The 22,423-nt window shown below is 37.2% G+C and overlaps 1 protein-coding gene and 1 non-coding gene across 4 annotated transcripts; one reads left to right on the top strand and one right to left on the bottom strand.

The window, feature by feature from the left end:
• Positions 1-650: 650 nt before the first annotated feature.
• Positions 651-18,459, bottom strand: CDK1 (cyclin dependent kinase 1). Of its 3 annotated transcripts, none has more exons than XM_006937803.3 (8): positions 18,391-18,459; positions 15,764-15,824; positions 10,495-10,651; positions 9,519-9,642; positions 7,341-7,511; positions 5,482-5,645; positions 5,216-5,357; positions 651-1,797 (listed from the first exon to the last, which is right to left on the bottom strand). In XM_006937803.3, exons 2-8 carry the CDS (start codon positions 15,798-15,800, stop codon positions 1,699-1,701), a joined length of 894 nt encoding a protein of 297 aa, XP_006937865.1. In that variant the 5' UTR covers positions 15,801-15,824; positions 18,391-18,459; the 3' UTR covers positions 651-1,698. The 3 variants fall into 3 exon arrangements, with proteins under 3 accessions (XP_006937865.1, XP_006937864.1, XP_019668706.1); XM_006937802.5 differs by having other exon boundaries at positions 18,319-18,453; XM_019813147.3 differs by having other exon boundaries at positions 18,333-18,400.
• A 1,358-nt stretch (positions 18,460-19,817) lies between these two features.
• LOC111557168 lies at positions 19,818-19,924 on the top strand. The gene has a single exon (XR_002737027.1). It is a non-coding gene; the product is annotated as a U6 spliceosomal RNA (small nuclear RNA).
• Positions 19,925-22,423: the final 2,499 nt, after the last annotated feature.

Genomic DNA, 22,423 nt, shown 5'->3' with positions numbered 1-22,423 from the left:
CTGTCCGTCATGAAAAAGTATAGACTGAAACAGAAATAGAACAAGTTAAAGATACTGCATAATGCCATGAAGTTTTAAGACAATGAAAACTAGATGTCATTAAACTCACCACTAACTGATGGTAACGGGCTGCATCAGAATCAGCCTGGGGAACTTCTGAACAAAGTTTCCTGGGATACATTTCCCAGTTTTCAACTTCAGAACTGCTCAAGAGTAGGGCTAGCATTAGTTTCAGGTGTTTCTAGTGTACAACAGACTTAAGAACTACTGACCTAGAGACATGTTCCATTTTAAAATTAATCAGAAGCAAGAGAGCACAAGCCAATTTAAAATATGTATGAGATGAGGGAGGACCCAATTCAGTAGCTTTCACCCAGCTACTGAAGCTGACATAAACACTTTACACAGCACTACACAAAAAAGTAGGACACTCATTATAGCAATTGATCACACACACTGTTCTACCATCTCGTTTCCCTGGTTCACAATGTAGGTTCTAAATTGATGACTTATTGACTTTTCAAACAATTAGACTCCATGCATCAGTGAGGTTGCCTGCTGCTTCTACGAAATCCACAAAGCCCCAACCATTTGTAACCCTCATGTATCTAGACATTACTGAGACAGAAGTACCAAGAAATACTTACTCATAAGATGCGCTGAGTTTTATTCTACATGGTGAGGAGGGGAAGTTGTGAACTACTATAGAGTTGCAATCCACAATTTGAAAAACTGATGCAGTTCAACACTTCACTTTATAAGAAAACTCAAGCCTAGGGGGATGTCATTTCACTATCTTAATCAAATCTTTTGTGTGACCTTTCATTTACCAAATTCCCACCGTGAAATCTTAACTCTTAACAATGTGACCCCAAATGACTTCCATCCCTAGGTTCTGCACTCTCTTACTGCAGACTGACTGTAAGTCAGACTTGAAAGCCAAGATGAGCAGCTCCTTTGTCTAGTTATTACCTCTGACCAAGGCATAAGAATTCACTTAGACAAACAGCTTTCGTAACCTACCTAAAAATAGGCTAGTTCATAAATTTTCTAAACTGTTCTTCCCTGCTGTGAGCAGCCCTTGATCTTTGACTGTAAAACCTAGCAAACTTTGGCATGCTCTAATGTTAGTTTTATAGGTTACTGAAAACCTCTATAAATTTAGCATCATTTCTCAAATCTCAATAGTTTTCTCATTCTGAATGCTTGAACATTTAGGTCACAAATTGAAATAACAGCAGAAAAATACTCATCTTTAGGCAGGTTGTACGGTTACCACTTGGCAAGAAACACAAAAATTTAAACAGAGCATAAAAACACTTCAAAGCTTTATGAACTTTGAACTTAGCACACTTTCCTAAATTTTGGTGGTTCCAACTACAGGAAAACCAGACTCTAAAGATTTGAGATGATTTAAGCTAACTCAAAATTTTTCCAATTCCTGACATCAGTACTAGATTTATACTTTTATTATGGTAACATATAGTTGTTACAGTGAGATCTATAAACATATACAGAATTATTATATTTAAATTCATATAGAACAATATTTACATTTTTAAGTTACAGTTTTGAAATCAGAAGATGAAGTACAGCTTAAGTTTACGACAAAGAAAGAAAAACACAAAACAAAAAATAGACAAAGCTAACAGTAAAAATATAACTATCTGTTTTTGATACGTGGAAATGCTCAGAAAGCTACATCTTCTTAATCTGATTGTCCAAATCATTAAAATATGGATGATTCAGTGCCATTTTGCCAGAAATTCGTTTGGCAGGATCATAGACCAACATTTTCTGGAGGGGGGGGGGGGGGTGGGGAGATAAAAAAGAAAAAAGGTTTTGACTTAAGAAATGAACCATAAAAAAATAAAGCTTTAATTTTTCTACCAATAAGCCATAAGCTAATAATTTTAATAAAAATTACTACCGAATGAACATTTCCATTAGTTCAGTACCATACCACATAAATGTCTCAATCCTCCATACTTCACCCTCTAGCTCTTATTCCTTAAATCGTAGATACCTCAATAACCTCTTTCTGCTATAAATTATGCTTTAAGACACAAGCATTCTTAGTGAGATAGAGATAGTTTTAAAACCAGGACATAAATTTAAGAAAGATATCTAGTTAACTATATTTACTTTGAGAATTAAATGGCCATCTGAGTTATTTACAACATTCTTGAAATGGTGGCAATTAGCTATAGTGGTTTCTAATGTAGCTTCCATCAAGTTCCAAATAAAAACAAAACCAGAGCACAATGTGTTATAAACATAGTTAAAATGAGAGACTAAATGAATGATGGTCAATCTAGTATTAAACTTAATTTACACATAACCAGAAAAGACTGCATAAAGTTTAATGCTGATCTTAAATTTTATCTTTAAGAAACATTAATCTTAAAGAAAATCAAATCAATAAGCAAACCAGACATACTTTTACTATCTAGTTACCCTTTGAGCTGCTATTACATATTTAGCACTATATTAAGTGCTTGACACATACCGTGTTACACAATCCTCACAACAAAGTATTGGTCCCATTTTACAATGAGGACACTGAGGCTCAGAGGTTAAGCGGCTTGCCCCAGCAATTCATAAAACTAAGGAGTGGTAAAGCTTAAATGTGAAACCAAGTCTGATGTTTTACAGTAGTGGTTCTCATCTGGCTGAGATTCTGCCCCTCAGTGAACATGTGGCAATGTCTGGCATTTGGCAATTGTCACAACTGAGAGGAACATGCTACAGGCAGGTATAGGGCAAAGGACTGGAATGTTGTCAAATATCTTACAGTGTACAGGACCGATCCCATTAACAAAAAATGATCCAGTCCAAGATGTCAATACTAGCTAGACTAAGGAATCATGATTTACAGTATTTGAGTTTCATTGACTGAAGTGAAATTCTTTGTGTTCAAGAATTACAGAAGCTAAAAAGACAGATACGAAAGGCCTTCTAAGTCAAGTCAACAATATTGATACATAAAATATCTGAATGACAGGTAAAGGACTTGGGATTTCACTGTAAGCAATTTGGAAGTCTGAGCTGAATTTAGAGGCATAATGATTTATAAGTTCTGAAAGGAGCCCAAAGACCAATTAGAAGATTTATAGGATAATATCACAATATTACATTAGCCAAGATTCATAAAAATTAGTTCCATCTAAAAGCTTAAGATTTAGGGGGCATCTGGGTGGCTCAGTTAAGTGTCTGACTTCAGCTCAGGTCATGATCTCACAGTTCATGGGTATGAGCTCCGTGTAGGGGGTCTGTACTACAGTTTGTGGGTTCAAGCTCTGTGTCGGGCTCTGTGGAGTTCTGCACCACTGGTGTAGAGCCTGCTTGGGATTCTTGCTCCCTCCCTTCTCTCTGACCCTCCCTCACTTGTGCTTTCTCTTTCAAACTAAATGTACTTAAAAAAAAATAAACAAAAGTTCGATATTTAGAGGCGCTTGAGTGGCTCAGTCAGCTAAGAGCCTGACTCTTGATTTCAGCTCAGGTCATGATCTCAAGGTTTACAAGATCAAGCCCTGGGTAGGGCTTTGCACTGACAGTGCAGAGCTTGCTTGGGATTCTCTCTCTGCCTCCCCCCCCCACCCCACGAGCACTCTCTCTCAAAATAAATAAACTTTTAAAAAAATAAACAAATAAGGGGCGCCTGGGTGGCGCAGTCGGTTAAACGTCCGACTTCAGCCAGGTCACGATCTCGCGGTCCAGGAGTTTGAGCCCCACGTCAGGCTCTGGGCTGATGGCTCAGAGCCTGGAGCCTGTTTCCGATTCTGTGTCTCCCTCTCTCTCTGCCCCTCCCCCGTTCATGCTCTGTCTCTCTATCCCAAAAATAAATAAACGTTGAAAAAAAAAAATTAAAAAAAAAAATAAACAAATAAAAGCTCAATATTTTTTTGTTATTTTTTATTTTTATTTTTTTTAAATATATGAAATTTATTGTCAAATTGGTTTCCATACAACACCCAGTGCTCATCCCAAAAGATGCCCTCTTCAATACCCATCACCCACCCTCCCCTCCCTCACACCCCCCCATCAGCCCTCAGTTTGTTCTCAGTTTTTAAGAGTCTCATGCTTTGCCTCTCTCCCATTCTAACCTTTTTTTTTTTCCTTCCCCTCCCCCATGGGTTCCTGTTAAGTTTCTCAGGATCCACATAAGAGTGAAAACATGTGGTATCTGTCTTTTTCTGTATGGCTTATTTCACTTAGTATAACACTCTCCAGCTCCATCCACGTTGCTACAAAGGGCCATATTTCATTCTTTCTCATTGCCACGTAGTACTCCATTGTGTATATAAACACAATTTCTTTATCCATTCATCAGTTGATGGACATTTAGGCTCTTTCCATAATTTGGCTATTGTTGAGAGAAAAGCTCAATATTTAAATACTGTTCTAAAAACAATTTTCCTAAAGCAGGCCTAGGACAATTTCTTTTTTATCCTAATAGATTTTTTTGGCCCTATTTTTAAAGAAAACAACTATTAGTTGAGAGTGGCAATGTAGTAGTAAATGCAATTTTTTTTTTTATAGTTACTGCTTTTTTTTTTTTTTTGAGAGAGAGACTGAGAGAGAGAGAGAGAGAGAGCAGGGAAAAGGAGCAGAGGGAAAGAGATAATCTCAAGCAGGCTCCATGCTCAGTGCAGAGCCCTATGAGGGACTTGATCCCAAGGATCCTGGGGTCATGACCTGAGGTGAAACGAAAAGTCAGACATTCCCCATGGATTTATAAGAATTACATTATTCCTCCTAACCTTTCTGATGTAGAAACAAGGCACAAAGTAAGAAATGAGAGTTCATGCAGTAAATGGCTTTAATAACTAAAAATATCAAGCAATAAGGAAAAACCTATGTCTCGGATAAATTAAAAAGTAGTACACACTGGGACAAAAAGTTAGAAGGGAAGGCCATTACACACCAGCAACTTAAATAAAGGTGTACTAACCCTGGCCTTGCCTTCACAGAGCATCTTCGCTATGTAAGATTAAAAAATCAAACAAATAACATCTAATGCTGAATCCTCCTCTCAAAACCACTAATGTTTCTTGGTATCTAAAATGAAGCTAGTAACATAATAAACATTAACAGTCATAATAGCTATGTGCCTAGAACAATATATATTGGTTTTCTATTTCCCAGGTAAAAGACAGGAATTGAGTACATTCAGAATCAATAATGTTGAAATCAGTATAAAGGGTCTTCTTACCGAGAGCAGATCCAAGCCATTTTCATCCAAGTTTTTGACATGCGATGCCAGACTTCCTGGTTTCCACTTGGGAAATGTATTCTTATAGTCCTGTAAAGATTCCACTTCTGGCCACACTTCATTATTGGGGGTGCCCAAAGCTCTAAAAAGCCAGAGAAAAACAAAAAAATTATTAAAGCATACATATAATCTTATTGTTATACATGTTGCCTTATTATTATTTCATCTGAAAACTTCTTAAAAGCTTAAATATAAGGCAAAAATACCTGAAAATTCTGAAGAGTTGATCAATTTCTGAATCCCCATGGAAAAGTGGTTTCTTAGTTGCTAATTCTGCAAATATAGTGCCTATACTCCAAATGTCAACTGGAGTTGAGTAGCGAGCTGACCCCAGCAGTACTTCTGGAGATCTATACCAGAGTGTCACTACCTATTACAAAGCAAATTTTTACACTGAATAAAAATACCTTTAAATAAATACATTAAAATTTTTACTTAAAAATTAAATTAAATATTAAATTTAAAAAATACATTAAATACCTAAATATAAACATTTATATTTCAGTAGGACTATCCTTTAGAAAGTTCCATTAATTTCTCTGATAATATTGTTTGAAAGTCAATTAACTATACACAATATACTAAATGGAAGATAAATATTTCATTCCTAAGTTCTATTCATTAGGTTAAAAAACACTATACAAACATACCAACTCTTTTCTTGCTTTTCAAATCATTAGAGGAAAAGGATAAAAAAAAATATAGTCAAGATAGCATTCACTTTTCAAAAAAAACAAAAAGGCAATTGATAATAAATTCAGTGTGGCACTGTACAAATGAATGAATACTGCTTACATGCTAACAATGTTAAGTCAGGGACTCCTGGGTGGCTCAGTCAGCTAAACGTCTAACTCTTGATTTCTGCTCAGGTCATTTTCTCAGTTTATGCATGAGCTCAAGCCCAGTACGGAGCCTGCTTGGAATTCTCTCCCTCTCTCTGCCCCTACTCCACTAGCACTTGCTTGTGCTTTCTCTCAAAATAAACTTAAAAAAATAAAAACATAAGTCAAATAACAGTGGTCTAGGGCTAATCTATTATTTTACTACCTATAATTTTTCACGGCAAAAATATCATCTCTAACTTAAGCATCTGTTTAAGCCAATGGGAACCAAATAATCTTTATTTATACAGCTATGGGAAAAATAATAAAAAGGGATGATAAAAAGAAGCCAAGACATCTAACCAAATGAACACTGTTCTAAGTTTTGATTTGAAGATAGTCTTTGGGATCAGGGATAGACAACCCCACAGAAGACAGTTTTCCAGAAGCTCTCTACTATACAATTCAATATTCCCTTTCTCTCCAGAAATAACAAATGAAATGCCATGTCATCTGTATTAACACTGAAAAACGTCATAGTAGCTTCTAAATGTACCTGAAACAGTAACCCTTAGGTAAAAAAAACCTGTCTTTTAACCAATTTGTGTACCAGATGATCCAAGCAGGAGACAAAAAAACACACAGGAGATTTGCACGGGTAAAGTTTACTAAGAAAGATTCTTAACTAACAGAGGGTTAGAATAAAGAGACTGACTAGTAAGAAATAATAATTTCTAGAACTGTAGCAAGGATAACCCCTTCCTCCTGCAGTGCCTCTCCAACACCATCCACTGACATCACACCTGCTGGCAAAGAAATAATATTTAAAGGTCTGAGTTAGATTTTCACATAACATGCAGTGAAGGGTGAGTTTGGAGCTGAGAGGCAATAAATTAATCCTGCACAATGGAAACCTTTATTATTTCTTTTTTTTTTTTAATTTTTTTTTTCAACGTTTATTTATTTTTGGGACAGAGAGAGACAGAGCATGAACGGGGGAGGGGCAGAGAGAGAGGGAGACACAGAATCGGAAGCAGGCTCCAGGCTCTGAGCCATCAGCCCAGAGCCCGACGCGGGGCTCAAACTCACGGACCGCAAGATCGTGACCTGGCTGAAGTCAGACCCTTAACCGACTGCACCACCCAGGCGCCCCTATTATTTCTTTCTTGACTTAAAAAACAAATACAGAAAACAATCCAGCAATCACATATACTCTAAAACACAAAAACCACTATTCTACATACCTCATGTGTATATACTCTAATAGGTATTCCAAAAGCTCTGGCGAGGCCAAAATCAGCCAATTTAATTGTTCCTTTGTCATCAATCAATAGATTTTGAGGTTTTAAGTCTCTGTGCAAAACTCTTCTGGAGTGGCAAAACACAATCCCTTGTAGAATTTGGTACAAGTAACTCTGGAAGAAGGAAACATAAGTTAGAAACTTAACTGTACCACACAATACTTTTCTAAATAATCTTCATGGGTTTGTTTCAAAGATATAAGAAATTATAATGCAGGTAAACAATTTAACTGCCACAAAAGCTTTCAGGCCATTTGAGACTAGCAAGCAGCATTTGGGGTGAGAAGCCCACTGATATGCTAAGATATTCACCTTATGGACACATCCATATGAACTCATTTAGTCTTCTACTATTTTTCATCTCTCATTCTTTTTTCATCTCTTATTCTTAAGTCCTAATTAGTTTTCTGTATAGAAAGTTTTTTAAACTTTTATCTATATACTTATAGAAACTCTAATTTTATTAAGATTTGTCCATCTCTATTTCTTATTACATATTCATTTCCTCTTTAGAAACCCTGGTCACAGATTCCAAAAGAAATAACAAACAGGATATTATGATTATATATTTAAATAGAGACAATTATTGTAACATGCTATTTATTAGTTCAGAGAAAAGTATTATACAAGACAGGTGTTGCCAAGACAACGTAATTGTCATTTGAAGCAACATGAATATTACAGAAATCTGAAGTATACATAGTAACAATATTGACTTATAAAGTTCAAAATTATAAAATAATACATAAAATCAACTGTTGGAACAAATGGCTAACCATTAAGATCTCTAGTTCTTTATACCAAAATAAAACTTTGATCCATCCACACAATTTAAAACAAACAAAAGGGAGGTTTGACAACCTACTAAAAAATATTGTCAAGTATTGTTCTAGCATACACGATGTTTGAAAGACATATAAGCTAAAGTCCAAAAGTTATGTATAAGACTGTTAAATATATGATAAAAATTATTAACGGTATATGCCATTAACAAGTCAAAACAACAAAAGAAAAAAGGAATAAAGGGAGTATTATCAACATGTTAGCAAAAAGGACCTTAGAGACCAGCGAAAAAATATCCTAACAGAAACATCAATGAAGATGTTTATAAATGGCTAAAAAATGAAAAATTATTAAATGAGATAGAAAATATTTGCCTTTTTCACATGATGGACTGATAAAATATTTAAAAGATTGATAAAGCTAGGTACTAAAACAGTAACTGTTACCCACCACAATGAGTAAACTGCTACAAGTCTTTGGAGGGCAACTGGCACTATCATGATTTTAAATGTAAATAAACATCTTCAACTCATTGATTCAAGTTATAAGAACTTATCCTATAAAATTGCAAATGAAGATCAATATACATAAGGATTCACTGCAGCATTGTTCCTAAGAGCATGAATCACCAAGCTGGAAAACAATTTCAATGTTTATTAGTATGGAACTGGTTTAAATAATCAGATCAAACATTTAGGTAAACAGGTAAGGCTATATGTTGAATGTTTCACAGTAAAAGGGTTTTACAGTTTTGTAAAACAGCGTATGTATGTACACAAAGTTGACATGCAAGTGTCTGTAAGACTATTAAAAAACTAACAATGGGTACCTACCTCTGAGAAGTGGTTTGGTAGAGTTAGTGTAAAGATAAGACATATCCACATATACACTTCAGTGCTTTTAAAAAAATTATACATTTATAATTTAGAAATTATACATTTATAATATAGAAATGTCTATTGTAAATTAACCAAAACATTCAAAACCAGAATAAAATAAAACCACTTGCCATCATTACCTTACCCCAAGCTTTTGTTACATTGTTTCACACATATCTCACCCTCAAATAAAGACCAAAACATCCTAGCTTCCAACAATGGAATACATACCTACTGGTTTTGTTGTCTCAGGCACAACTTTTCACTCTACAACTAGAAGCAGTATCTAGTAATAAAAGGGGTAACAATCTAACCTATAGACTGTGGAAAAAAAATCTTCCTAGTTCTACTTCCTAACACTCTTTCCAAGGATATTCCCCCAAAACACAGGAACTTCTACAGAATAGACCCTTTACACTCACAATGGGTAAATACTAATAAACTTAAGTAAGCTTTTTACCTTAACAAGTGAAGATTCCATGAACTGACCAGGAGGGATGGAATCTAAGTATTTCTTGAGATCCATGGAAAGGAATTCAAAGATGAGATATAACCTGGAATCTTGCATAAGCACATCTTGAAGACTGAAAAACAAAACAATTATATGGAAAAAAGTATCTACGAAACATTTTTGACCTCTCACAAAATAAAACTTCCAAAAACTTAACAGTGGCTATCACAGAAAGTGAAGCTTTAAGAAATGTTCTGTAACAACAAAAAGTACATACTGTTTTGGGAAAGAAGAGATGGTAGCTTCTCTAGTAATGAAAACCTTAGTTCTAAACTAGAATTTGAGAAAGGACTCTCAGGGCAGCAACTGAAAATTACGTAATATTATACAGAAGGTACTAACTGTCAAACCACTTCTATTACAAAAGAACATTTCTAGGTTGACTACTTGTTGCTCAGAGTTTGTTTTTTCATTGAAGTGAATTACAGAAATAAATTTTAAAATTTATTAGGAACCCTTAACAGTTGCTCATTATCTCCAACCCCAGAAAAATGCAATTTAACCATAACTTGGCCTGTTAGGAAACACCCTCCCTCCCCGCCAATACCAATCCAAATAGTTAAACGAAAGAAAAACACTTTTCTTTTTCATCTGACAGAACTACCTGTCTTAGGACTCTGATTAAGAGGTCTTCAAGGACCAAAGCTCAGACTGGTATAGGTGATAAAGGTCTGTGAAAAAGGACTTTTTTCTCCCTTGGCTGGTTTACCTTGAGTTTTCAGCTCCCAATACTAATCTCTTATCACCCTGCTCCTGTTTTAACAGCCCATTTTTCCTATGCCTGGCACCCCCAATTAACAAAAATAGTAGGGTTCTCTTCTGCTCAGCAATTAGACCAGATATTAAGCAAATGTAAAAATTTCTACGTTGAAATTCACACTTGAAATAGTATGCGGAAAATGGTTTAAATTCAAATATACCATACCTGACTATATTTGGATGACGAAGTTCTTTTAATAGAGAAATTTCCCGAATCGCAGTACTAGGAACCCCTTCCTCTTCACTTTCTAGTCTGATTTTCTTCATGGCTACCACTTGACCTGTAGTTTTGTGTCTACCCTTATACACAACTCCATAGGTACCTGAAATAGACAAAGTAAATGTCTACTATACGACACCCTCCACAAACTAAGATTTTACAAAATGACTCATCTTGTAAAATGTCACGTGATAGAAATGTCTACTGTGACCAGCTAGGAAGTATCATACTCATGATGATACTCTCATCACTTCCAAAAAGAAATTGCGGGTAACTACAACCTATCACATCTATAGTTTAGAAATAAAGTTCATGTAGTCATCACAATTTTCCCATACATTTAAATAACAATTTCCCAGCACATTTTAGAGAAGAAAACAGATCCTTTGCAGATCGAAATTTATCTCTTTTCAAATATCCAATCTAACAATAAAGCAGGCATAAAATACAGGGTGAGGATTTGGGCTGAGGAATTATTAACAGGAGTCACTGTGACACTTTCAGAAAACTTTGTATAGACTGCTTTATGCATATCAAATACATACTCAACCCTTATCTAAAAAAGAATGGGGCTAAAATATTTTATTAAATATTTATTAAATATGGGGCACCTGGGTGGCTTAGTCGGTTTAAGCATCTGACTTTGGCTCAGGTCATAATCTCAAGGTTCATGAGTTCAAGCCCAGCATCAAGCTCTCTGCTATCAGCACAGGGCCTGCTTCAGATCCTCTGTCTCCCGCTCTCTCTGCCCTTCCACTGCTCATGCTTTCAGTCTCTCAAAGATAAACAAACATTACAAAATATATATTTATAAAATCTATTAAAGTTCACAATATCTACTATATAGTAGGAAAGCCTCCCACCCATTCTGAAGTTAACAAGAACACTGATTTGGATATATAGGCTTCAGATAAGGAGTAACAATGTCAATATAAGGGATCTTGGGCAGGAGAAGGGTGGATACAGAGGACAGAAGTGGCAATATTAAGGGAGGCAGATTAGTTGATTTAAAAAGTTCATATACAGGACACATTTAGTCCCCAGATTTAGTGCGTTTTAAAACTGGAGTGGGAGGGGTGCCTGGTTCAGTAGGTGAAACATGTGACTCTTGATCTCAGGGTCATGAGGTCAAGCCCCATGATGGGCGTGAAGCCTACTTAAAAATAAAATAAACAGGGGCACCTGGGTGGCTCAGTTAGGGATTCGATTTTGGCACAGGTCATGATCTCGCAGTTTGCGAGTCCGAGCCCCAAGTTGGGGTCTGTGCTGACAGCTCAGAAGCTGGAGCTTGTTTTGGATTCTGTGTCGCCCACTCTTTCTGCCCCTTCCGTGCTCATGCTGTCTCTCAAAAATAAACATTAAAAAAAAATTTTCAAATTAAAATAAATAAAATCTTAAATAAATACAATCTTTAAACTGGAACTGGAAAATTTAGGGGGATCCTGAACTGCTTGACTATACATAAAATTTTACTGAATACCTTATTATTCTTCTGTAACATCAGTATAACTTCAAAAGTGATTAGAGTACATTTTTCTAAAGAGATCTATTCTAGTTTTTACTAGTTTCTCCAAAGGTAGCAATGTTTTTAAAAAGGCTAAGAACTACTATCAAATTATCTACTGGCTTAATTAGATTATTAGAGATGGTTTGGTGAGTGGCAAACTGATGTTATATAAACTTTGTTCTAATTTTGTTTTAAGATTTTATTTTTGAGTAATCTCAACACCCAACATAGGGCCTGACCTCATAACCCTGAGATCCAAAGTTGCATACTCTACCAAGTGAGCCAGCCAGGATCCCCTAATTTTGTTTTAAAGAGAAATTCTAGGGGTGCCTGGGTGGTTCAGTTAACTGACTTAGGCTCAGGTCATGATCTCATGGTTCGTGAGTTCAAGCCCCATGTCAGGCTCTGAGCTGATGGCTCAGAGCCTGAAGCCTGCTTCAGATTCTGTGTGTGTGTGTGTGTGTGTGTGTGTGTGTGTGTGTGTGTGTGTGTACGCGCCCCTCCCCCACTCATGCTCTGTCTCTCTCAAAAATAAACATCCAAAAAAAATTTTTTTTTAATTCTATACAATAGTGGGTCTTCCTAAATACTGGTGTCATTTTAAAGACAGAATTTGACTAAAGAGCCATTTCACATTATTTTGATTAAATCTGGATTAACTGTGACTCTTGGACGACCAAAGTCATTCCAGATTTTAAAAACCTCAATTTTATGGATCTTTACAACCATCTTTAAAAATTGGTAACTTTCTGTACACTTAAAATCTGTCCATTTTTTGGGTATAAATCATACTTGCATCAAAAAACACAAAAGTAGTTAAGTCAGAAGCACAATCACCTGGCACACTGTGAAAGCAGACTCGGGAAGAATCATCGCTTGCATAAATATAATATAAGCAGTTAATGGTAAATTCAGGACTAAATTTTTCCCCCTAATATTCTTTCTTTCCTTCAAGTGTACAACCTCATCAAGGTCTAAAATTTACTCATAACAATTAATTAACTTATAGCCAACACTTAGTATTTACCCAATTTTAGAAATCACAAGTGCTCTATGGTTCTCTTCTTTCTCTTTTTGAGCCATTACCCCTCATAACTACTGGTACAGAGCTCTAGTTAAACAGACCAGAATGATTCTACTAGGCAATTACCAAAAATTATTTATAAGATGCATGCATGGTATGTACTCTGAAATGAATTAAACATTATTAAATTTTTAAAAATGTTATAGTCAAAGTTATGGAGACTCTAAATGCTAAGCACAAAACCTTTATGTAACACATGTTTATTGAGTCAATAAAGGCCAAGTTAGGTCCCACATCATGCATATAGCTACCATGATCCAAAAAGATGTTTTCTCATGATAGAGTTCAAAAACTAAAGTGACAACACTCAGATCTTTGTAATTTAGAAGAAACCAGAAAATGTCTTTGTAATAACTGAAATAAGAAAAGTCTATATTTAAGAAATGAATCAGGTTGTCAAAAACTAAAAGTGTTGGGGCCCATGGGTAGCTCAGTCGGTTGAGCGTCCGACTTCGGCTAAGGTCATGATCTAGCGGTCTGTGAGTTCAAGCCCCGCGTGGGGCTCTGTGCTGACAGCTCAGAGCCTGGAGCCTGCGTCAGACTCTGTGTCTCCCTCTCTGTCTTCCCCAAACCCACTCATATTCTGTCTCTGTCTCTCTCAAAAATAAATAAACAGAAAAAAAATTTAAGAAAAAAAAAATGTCCACCACATAATCTAAAACTGCCAGGCACTGGAATAGTCAAAACAATACAAGCCAGAAAAAGAAACAGGAAAAAACACTAAGGGAAACTGATGTTATTATCAAATATTTGACTACATCCAATAGTGCTGGACACTACTGCCAGGCACTGTTCAAACAGCTGTGAACAAGACAAAATCCCAAACCTCACAAAGCTTACTTACAGTGTAGCAAAGAAAAAGGATATTAAGGAAAACAAATTGAAAGAATTGCCATTGCCAAAGGCAATGAACAAGGCATATGAGGAGGTATCATGTAGAAGAATTGGGGAGGCTTGTAACTCCAGTAAATAGACTACATTTCAGATAACGCTCTGAACCACTTCTATTTGTAGTAGCAATTACAGTACCTTCCTCAAGAGTCAAATCTGTAGTCTCTTGCATGTTAGGAGTTCCAGAGTTTCAAAGAAAAACACATTTACACAAAAAGAATGTTTCTTTTTATTCCAAACTAAAAATCAGAACTCATTAAATTCTCTGAAGACTTAAGAAAAACTCAAAGCAGAAAACATTAAGTCTGTTAATCAAACCTATTTTTAACTCAGAAACAAGACTAGCTTAGTTGACCAGGTGTTAATAAAGTATCTAAGTGATTTTTTTAAAAAATCATCTAACATTTGTAAGTTAAGAACAAGAATCAGTCTCTAACCCAACCACCACCCAAACATATCATTAGTATCTTACTAAATTCTTTCCAGTATTCTGCCCTTGGCTTTTTAGTAGTACTCCTTGTACAAGTATAGTTTTGGAGAACACTAACAATACACTAGTCAGAAACATCCCTGAAACAGAATCTACATACATAGGGGTGCCTATGTCGGTTGAGCATCTGACCTTTGATTTCAGCTCAGGTTGTGCATTTTCTCACGGTTCCTGGAATTGAGCACCGAGTTGTACCAAAGCAGAGCCTGCTTGGGATTCTCTCTCCCTCTTTCTACCCCTCCCCTGCTCACGCTCTCAAAAATAAAAAAAAAAAAAAAAAAATTAAAAAAACAAAAAACAAACCCTATATAAATTAGACTCTAATAGTATAAGTTGTACCATTTATTCCTATAGAGTTTAGAATGTTAATACCAAGACTTTTGTATAGAAACTTAGATTCTCTTGGGGCGCCTGAATGGCTGTCAGTTAAGCATCAGACTCATGATTTTAGCTCAGGTCATGATCTCAGGGTTTATGGGTTCAAGCCTGCATAGGGCTTTGATGCTGGCTGAGCAGAGCCTGTTTGGGATTCTCTCTCCCTCATGCCTCTCCCTCACTCACATGTTCTCTATCCTTCTCTCTCAAAAGTAAATAAACAAACTTTAAAAATTAAAAAAGAAAGTTAGATTTTATGTTGGGGGGAAAAAGGCGAAGGGATATTTTTACCCATCACTAATGCCATATAAACATTCTTTAAAAACTTTAATGAAAGTACTACAGAAAGGGAATGAATAATTATACATAAGAGTTATTGGCTTAGAATTGTTTAAACATGTAAACAAGACAGATCATTTAAATCTAGGGAAACTATATAGAAAACTTATTTAAATTGGCTTAATAGCCTATTGTAGCAGCTTAGAAAGTTTAGGTAAAAATATTTACCTTAAAAACAATTGTAGGAGATTAAAAGTACACTGTTAAACCTAATTCTACTGCCCTAACCTTTCCCAACACACATACGAGTTATCAACAGTCTTCTCAAATTACAAATACTGCTTTAAGTGTTTCATATTTAAGATAATTGGGGGGAAGAGGGTTGCCAGGTAATCATATCAGAATAATTTCAATTCTCTTGGATATGAACATTTTTGTGTTTAAGTTACCATGTAAAGAACATATAATTAATGCACATTAGCACAGGATACCATAAAGATTTGATTTTAATATTTACATGTCTTTATGTCACAGATGTTATAAGCATTACAAAATCCTTTTTTAAAACTTGGGTATTAAAAACACTCACCTTCTCCGATTTTCTCTATTTTGGTATAGTCTTCCATAGTTAATCGTAGATATGGGAGATCCTAGAATGAGAGGAAAAACTAATTTGATCACATGATCACCTGCCACTATAACTCAAAAGGTGGTTTAAAGTTTGTAATGAGATACAATGTGTAAAGCATTTTCCACAGTCTAGTACAGTGTTAATTTCCCATTAATATTAGTTACGTTAAAACAACACTTACCGGGGCACCTGGGTTGCTCAGTCGGTTAAGTGTCCAACTTCGGCTCAGGTCATATCTCGGTTACTGAGTTGAGCCCCAGGGCAGTCTCAGTGCTTGCTGACAGCAAAGAGCCTGCTTGGGATTCTCTGTCTCCCTCTCTCTCTGCCCCTCCCACACATATTTGCCTGTGTGCTCTCACTCTCAAAAATAAATAAACATTAAAAAAACCAAAACACTTATAAAGGAAAGGACTTCTGCAATTAGGATTTTCCCACCTTTCTTGGCTCTTAAAACATCAGAAGTATTTGTGTATCTTAACCAGTATAGTAGTTGCTTCTTCCAAACAAATTAACACTCAAATTTAGACACAAACTTATGTATACACCCCAAACAAAAAAACAAAAGTATGTTCTCTGTACATAACACTTCTAAGAAGCACCAATGTGTGCTAGTTATACACCCAAACATTTCCGTAAATAATATTTGACTGAATTTGTATCGCTTCATATTTTTTTGAAGAGAATTCAAAAGAAACATTTATTTTTTTTTTAATTTTTAACATTTATTCAGTTTTTGAGAGACAGAGCATGAGTGGAAGAGGGGCAGAGAGAGAGGGGAGACACAGAATCCAAAGTAGGCTCCAGGCTCTGAGCTGTCAGCACAGAGCCCCATGTGGGGCTTGAACTCAGCAACCGCTAGATCATAACCTGAGCCAAAGTCGGATACTTAAACCAACTGAGCCACCCAGGCACCCCCAGAAACAGTTTTTAAAGACACAAGTAGCAGGACGCACAGCTGGCTCAGTCAGAAGAGTGTACAATTCTTAATCTCAGGGTTGTGAGTTCCAGTCTCATGTTGGAAAGAGCACATTTCACTCACACTCACTCACACACACACACACACACACACACACACACTGGGTGCAGAGATTACTTAAAAATCTTAAAAAAAAAAAAAAAAGACACCAGTAGGGAGCTAATGTGGCCATACTGCTCACCCATTAGCAAGACTGTTTTAATGTCTGCTAAAATGCTGACAAGACACTCTAAACTTCCACAGCTGAGAAGTTTGCCGATGAAACATAACTTCAGAAGCCCAAATCATAATTCCCTTGATTTCCTAACACACTCCTCTCCTCACTGATAAGATCATATATGTAAAGGTGACTCTGAGTGACACTTTAAGTTCTATTTCTCACATTCATTTGCAAAATTATCCCAGAAGTAGAGACAAATCTTTTTAAATGAACAAAAAATTGCACTACATTGTCATGAGGGCCAATCTTAAATATTTTTTATTTTAATGTTACAAAATAGCAATAATTAGGATAATTGCCTTTTTTTTTTTTACAATATCCAGATTTAATATGCCTAATGAACAATAAGACTTTGAGCTCTCTTTGAACAAATGGCTAAAACTTCAATTTCAAAGTTGGGTTTAATTACCCTCCCTCCATTTTCCTGTTTGTAACAGTTTAAAATAAAGGATGTCACTTTAAAATGACTTTTGAATATCTCCTGGGATTGCGTACTAGCAGCAGGATGTAAAATGCCAATGGCTTCATCTCCGAGCCAGAGACCTCCAGGTCTTTAAAGGAAGCGGGACGTGCACATGACCAACTCTAGTATTAAATAAAAATACTAACACATACATATTTGTATCTATCTCTACGCATTTCTTAGCTTTCCACTTTGCATTGTACGTAACAGCCACCAAGCATAAAATTAAAACGAAAAATATCCAAATTCCCTCTGGCTCTATGCCTCGGCCAAGTGTTTTTAAACGCCTTGGGTGCACAAGGGCCCTGGGCATGGAGGCAAGCCCGAGAAGGCCCACAGGTTAGTTCGGTGTTCCGGGACGGCCTGGGTTTGGGAACCGGCGTGGGTATCTGGCCCCGGAGCCATCTGGCCTTCCGCCCCCGAAGGCTACAGCAGGGCGCACAGGGGACAGGCCGGAGCCGCAGGGCCTAAGACGGAGCCTGGCACTCCGCGTCGTCGAACCAATGCAAGGGTTTGGCTTCAACCAAGACCCGAAAGCCTCCTCAGCCAGGTCGGCGGCATTTTTCCCGAACAGCCGACCGCGACCCCTGACTGCAACTCCGAGGCCAGGGCAGCCCCAGCCCTCCCCGGTGTACGTCCGCTGGGTCTGGGCTCCCGTGAACCTTCCTGGAAAGCCGGGGCCAGGCCCGGAGCCGAGCGGAGGCCCGGCCTAGTCTCCACAGGCCCGGCCTGGCCCCGCGCAGACCCCCGCTGCCCAGCCCGGCCTCCTAATACCACCCGGTTCCTCAGCACTCCTTCTCGGGGCCTCCGAGCCGACCCCCACCGAGCACACACCCCGTAGGCATGACCCTGACCTCAGCAACTCTACCCGGCTTATTATCCCACGACGAAAGCGGCAGCAGCTACCACGTCAGCGTCGCTCTCACCTCAACTTCCAAGAGCCAGCTTTGGAGTTAAGTGCAAGCTGTTTCAAACTCACCGCGCTAAAGGGTCCGGGGCCCACCAATCAGATAGCCCGTAGACTTTCAAAGGAGCCAATCGGAGCCCAGCCACGCTTGGGCGGGCCTTCCCGGGTGGCTAAAGCGCGAAAAAAAATGGAAAGGGCGGCTGGAAAAAAAGCAGGAGGGCGGGCGCCAACTGAGTCTTAGCGCAGGCGCTTTCATTCAGCACAGAAGAGTGTCGTCCTACTGTTTCTAGTCGTCGGAAATCTACCGTTCACCCTGGGTCGGGTACTTCCCCTTCCAGTATTGGCAAAAATAAAACTTTTTGCACTCAAAGTGATACTACATATACATTTAGATTCCATTACTTTCACTTCTAATACTTAAAGCTAGCGTATATTTATGTTTTTCTAAGTCGGTGATTTTCCAGCTAGGCCAAAGAAGGAGCACATTTCACACATGCATGCATACATATACATATATGGATATATAGATATACGTATATATATGTATGTGTGCATATATGTATATATGCATATACACACACACAGATATATATACAGATATATTCACTTTCTAAAATGTTTAGTGTTTTATTAAAGATTGCATTTATTTAAAAATTAAAAACAGGGGCTCCTGGGTGGCTCAGTCAGTTAAGGGTCTGACTTAGGCTTGGTGAGTTCGAGCCCTGCATGGGCTCTCTGAGGTCAGCACAAAGCCCGATTTTGGATCCTCTGTCCCCCTCTCTCTCTGCCCCTCCCCCTCTTGCTCCCTGTCTCTCTCAAAATAAATAGATAAAACTTTAAAAAAATTAAAATTTAAAATTAAAAAGTTTTAAGTTAAAAACAAAATTTTACATTTTTAATTTTAAAATATTTTCACATCAGAATTTTAGTTGATTTTTTAAAACACAAAAATTCACAATTCCATGAAAGGAAAAAAAAAAAAGATCTAAATTATACTTTAAATAATCCAGTATCCAAAACTTTCTCTTTCATTGCCCTCCACCATATTCTTAAGAGAAATTTCTGCACTTGAACTATCTTTAAGTCTTTAAGAAAATATGAGTAAAATAGAACTAGGAATAATAAGAGTCCCTTAGTAAGAATTTCTCTTTGGCCTACCCTTAATGGGATGTAGAAGAAAGAGTGACTACCGTGAAATCTACAAATATGTATTAGAAGACTCAGATTATGGGGTGCCTGGGTGGCTCAGTTGGTTGAACGTTAGACTCTTGATTTCAACTCAGGTCATGATCTTAGGGTATGTGAGTTCAACCATCAGGTCAGGCTCTACACTGGCAGCAAGAAGCCTGCTTGAGATTCTCTGTCTCTCTCTCTCTCTGCCCTGCATGCTCATGCTCTCTCTCAAAAACAAATAAATAAACTTAAAAAAAATAAGACCCCAATTAGATGCTCTTATAGATAGCACATTTACTAAAATTGGAATGACACAGAGAATATTAGCATGGCCCCTGGGTAAAGATGACATGTTCCATATTAAAAAAAAAAAAAAAAAAAAAGCAGCAGCAGCAACAGCACCAGATTAGGGTAAAGAATAGAGGTAGTATATCACATGCATTTAATTTAAGTGTTTAGTACCTTTTTACACAGTGAGCAGTTTGTGTCATCTGGCACTATTTGTGGTACTAATGCACGGCCTTGACAATGTTATGCTCCCAGGTGGCAGAGCATTTGGGATTCACAGTGGAGGTAGAGGGTTGTGAAATCTCTGCCTGAACCTAAGAACTTTTAAAACTTACTTTTAAAATCCCAAACTCACATTCTAAATGAAGACTGACTACCCCAGAGAAAGCTTTAGAGAAGAAGACTGTTCTCTGCCAGTTCAGGGTACTGATTTTAATGAGAGTATATATATACATATACATATATATGTTTCTGGGAAGCCTCAGCAAAGCATTCATTTTATAGCATCTAAAAACAGCTGGTAATTCATTATATCCGTTTTACATTCAGCATAAAGAAGACCACAAGCTTCCACAGCTGTGATGCTAGATTTTTCAATTTAACTCAATTATCTTTGTTTTTAAATTTTCAGGGGGTATTATAAATTCATGCTATCATCTCAGCAAATACAGTTTATTAATTATTTGGGCCGAATTGTATTCAGTGTCTCTAAAGTACTTTCCAGACACAAAATTAATCAGATACAATTCCTGCTGTAGGTGGTGGGGGTGGGAGAACACATGATTACTTAGAATTGTGTTCTGGCACTTATGCTGTAATTTATGCTATAAAGTGAAATGAGAACATAGAGGGGGAGATTATGAATTCGAACAGAGGAAGGGATATTTGAATAAACATTGGAGAAAGAATTGTGGGGGTGGGGCTTCCAAGCAGAGGAAATTCCATGAGAATTTCAGAGGAAATTCAGAGGAATTCAGAGGAAAGCACTGAAAGTCAGCTCAGATAATTCAGGGTGCCGCCATTGTAGGGTGCAGGGGGTCCTCAGGTGTTAAGCAAAGAAGGGAGTTTGGAGTCAGAATCTTGAAGAGCCCTGAATACTGTTGTAAGGGGCTGCACAGGAGAGGTACAGAGCCATTTCAGAACCATTCTTGACATGCTATGAAAAAAGAACAGAAGAGGATAGGATGAAAAGGCATGTGCTCCTAAAAATTTCATATTTATATTTTGATAAACTCCATTTAGGAAAAAAAAAAGATCTGTTGGCACTGCATATGTTTGTTTTGTTTTATTTTTAGAAATAAACATTGCTGTGGAGTGAAATATCTCTCCCTCTGCCCCAAATTCATATATTGAAACCCTACCCCTTAATGTGATAGTATTTAGAGATGGGGCCTTTGAGAAATAATTAGGTTTAAATGAGATCTTGAGGGTGAAACACTCACTATGGGATTAGTGCTCTTTTAAGAAGAGAAAACAGAGAGCTGGGTCACTCTGTCTCCCCCTTGCATGGACATAGCAAGAAGATGCCATCTACAAGCTCAGAAGCCTCATCAGAACCCACCATGCGGGCAACCTTGATCTCAGACTTCCAGTCTCCAGAACTGTGAGGAAATACACTTCTTTGTGTAAGTTATCCAGTTTATGGTATTTGGTTGTGACAGCCCAAGCTGACTAAAGTATTTTTTCAGATGAAAAGGTTACGAACATTTGCTTGTAAATACATAAAATACCCTGAAGGGAGATGCAAGAAACACTGTGCCTGGAGGAGAAGGAGTGCCTGGGGCACAGAGGTGGGAAGGGAGACTTTTGTGTCTTTGGAAGTTTGAACCATGTGAGTGTATTACCTAGTCCAAAAATAAATGAATAGATGTATGGGTAGATAATGGATGAATGGATGGATGAATGAAAGAGGCTGAGCCCTCTTTTTGCTACTGGATAAAATTCACAGAAGTTGCTGGAAAACATACCCAAAAGGAGAAGACTGATCTCTCTTAACATAATTCAGAAAGTAAAGGGGTGGAAAAAGTAAGACATACAGTTTCAAGATCCTTTAATCACAGCTGAAAACATGGAACTATCTTGGCTGTTCCTGAGTTAGGCATTTTTTTTTTTAATTATAAAAGTAATGTGGTTTTTGTAAAATGTTCAAACAACTCCATAAAAAAGAATTTGTCATTTATGATCTTCATGCTCCAACCCTCATACCTCTAACAAGAAACAGAAAGAGGAATTATGGTTAAGATGTTGGCATCCATACTGTAAACCCACGTGTGTCAACCTATCTCAATCTTTCATTGGAAATTCAGGAAATGAGCATGGGGTCAGGAATAGAAATGTGTTCACCAATGATTAAGGATCAAAGGTAACAGATGAATAGATGCATGTCTTCCCATACAGGTGGGGAGCAAATCCTTAAGGTGTGATAGGTAAAGGCTGCTTTGTGCAGAGCATGGTGGTTACTAGGAATAGTTGTGAGTATGGTGGAGGGCAGAGGAGTCAGGCAAGGCTTCACCACAGAGGTGGGTTCTAAATTGAGTCTTGAAGAATGAAGAATTTCCCAAGCAGACACATGCATGAGGAGAAATTTCTGG

This window comes from Felis catus, chromosome D2 (assembly GCF_018350175.1).
Source record: "Felis catus isolate Fca126 chromosome D2, F.catus_Fca126_mat1.0, whole genome shotgun sequence".
NCBI lineage: Eukaryota > Metazoa > Chordata > Mammalia > Carnivora > Felidae > Felis > Felis catus.
Note: the sequence above shows the minus strand (reverse complement) of the source record. Positions and strands in the feature narration are given on the sequence as shown.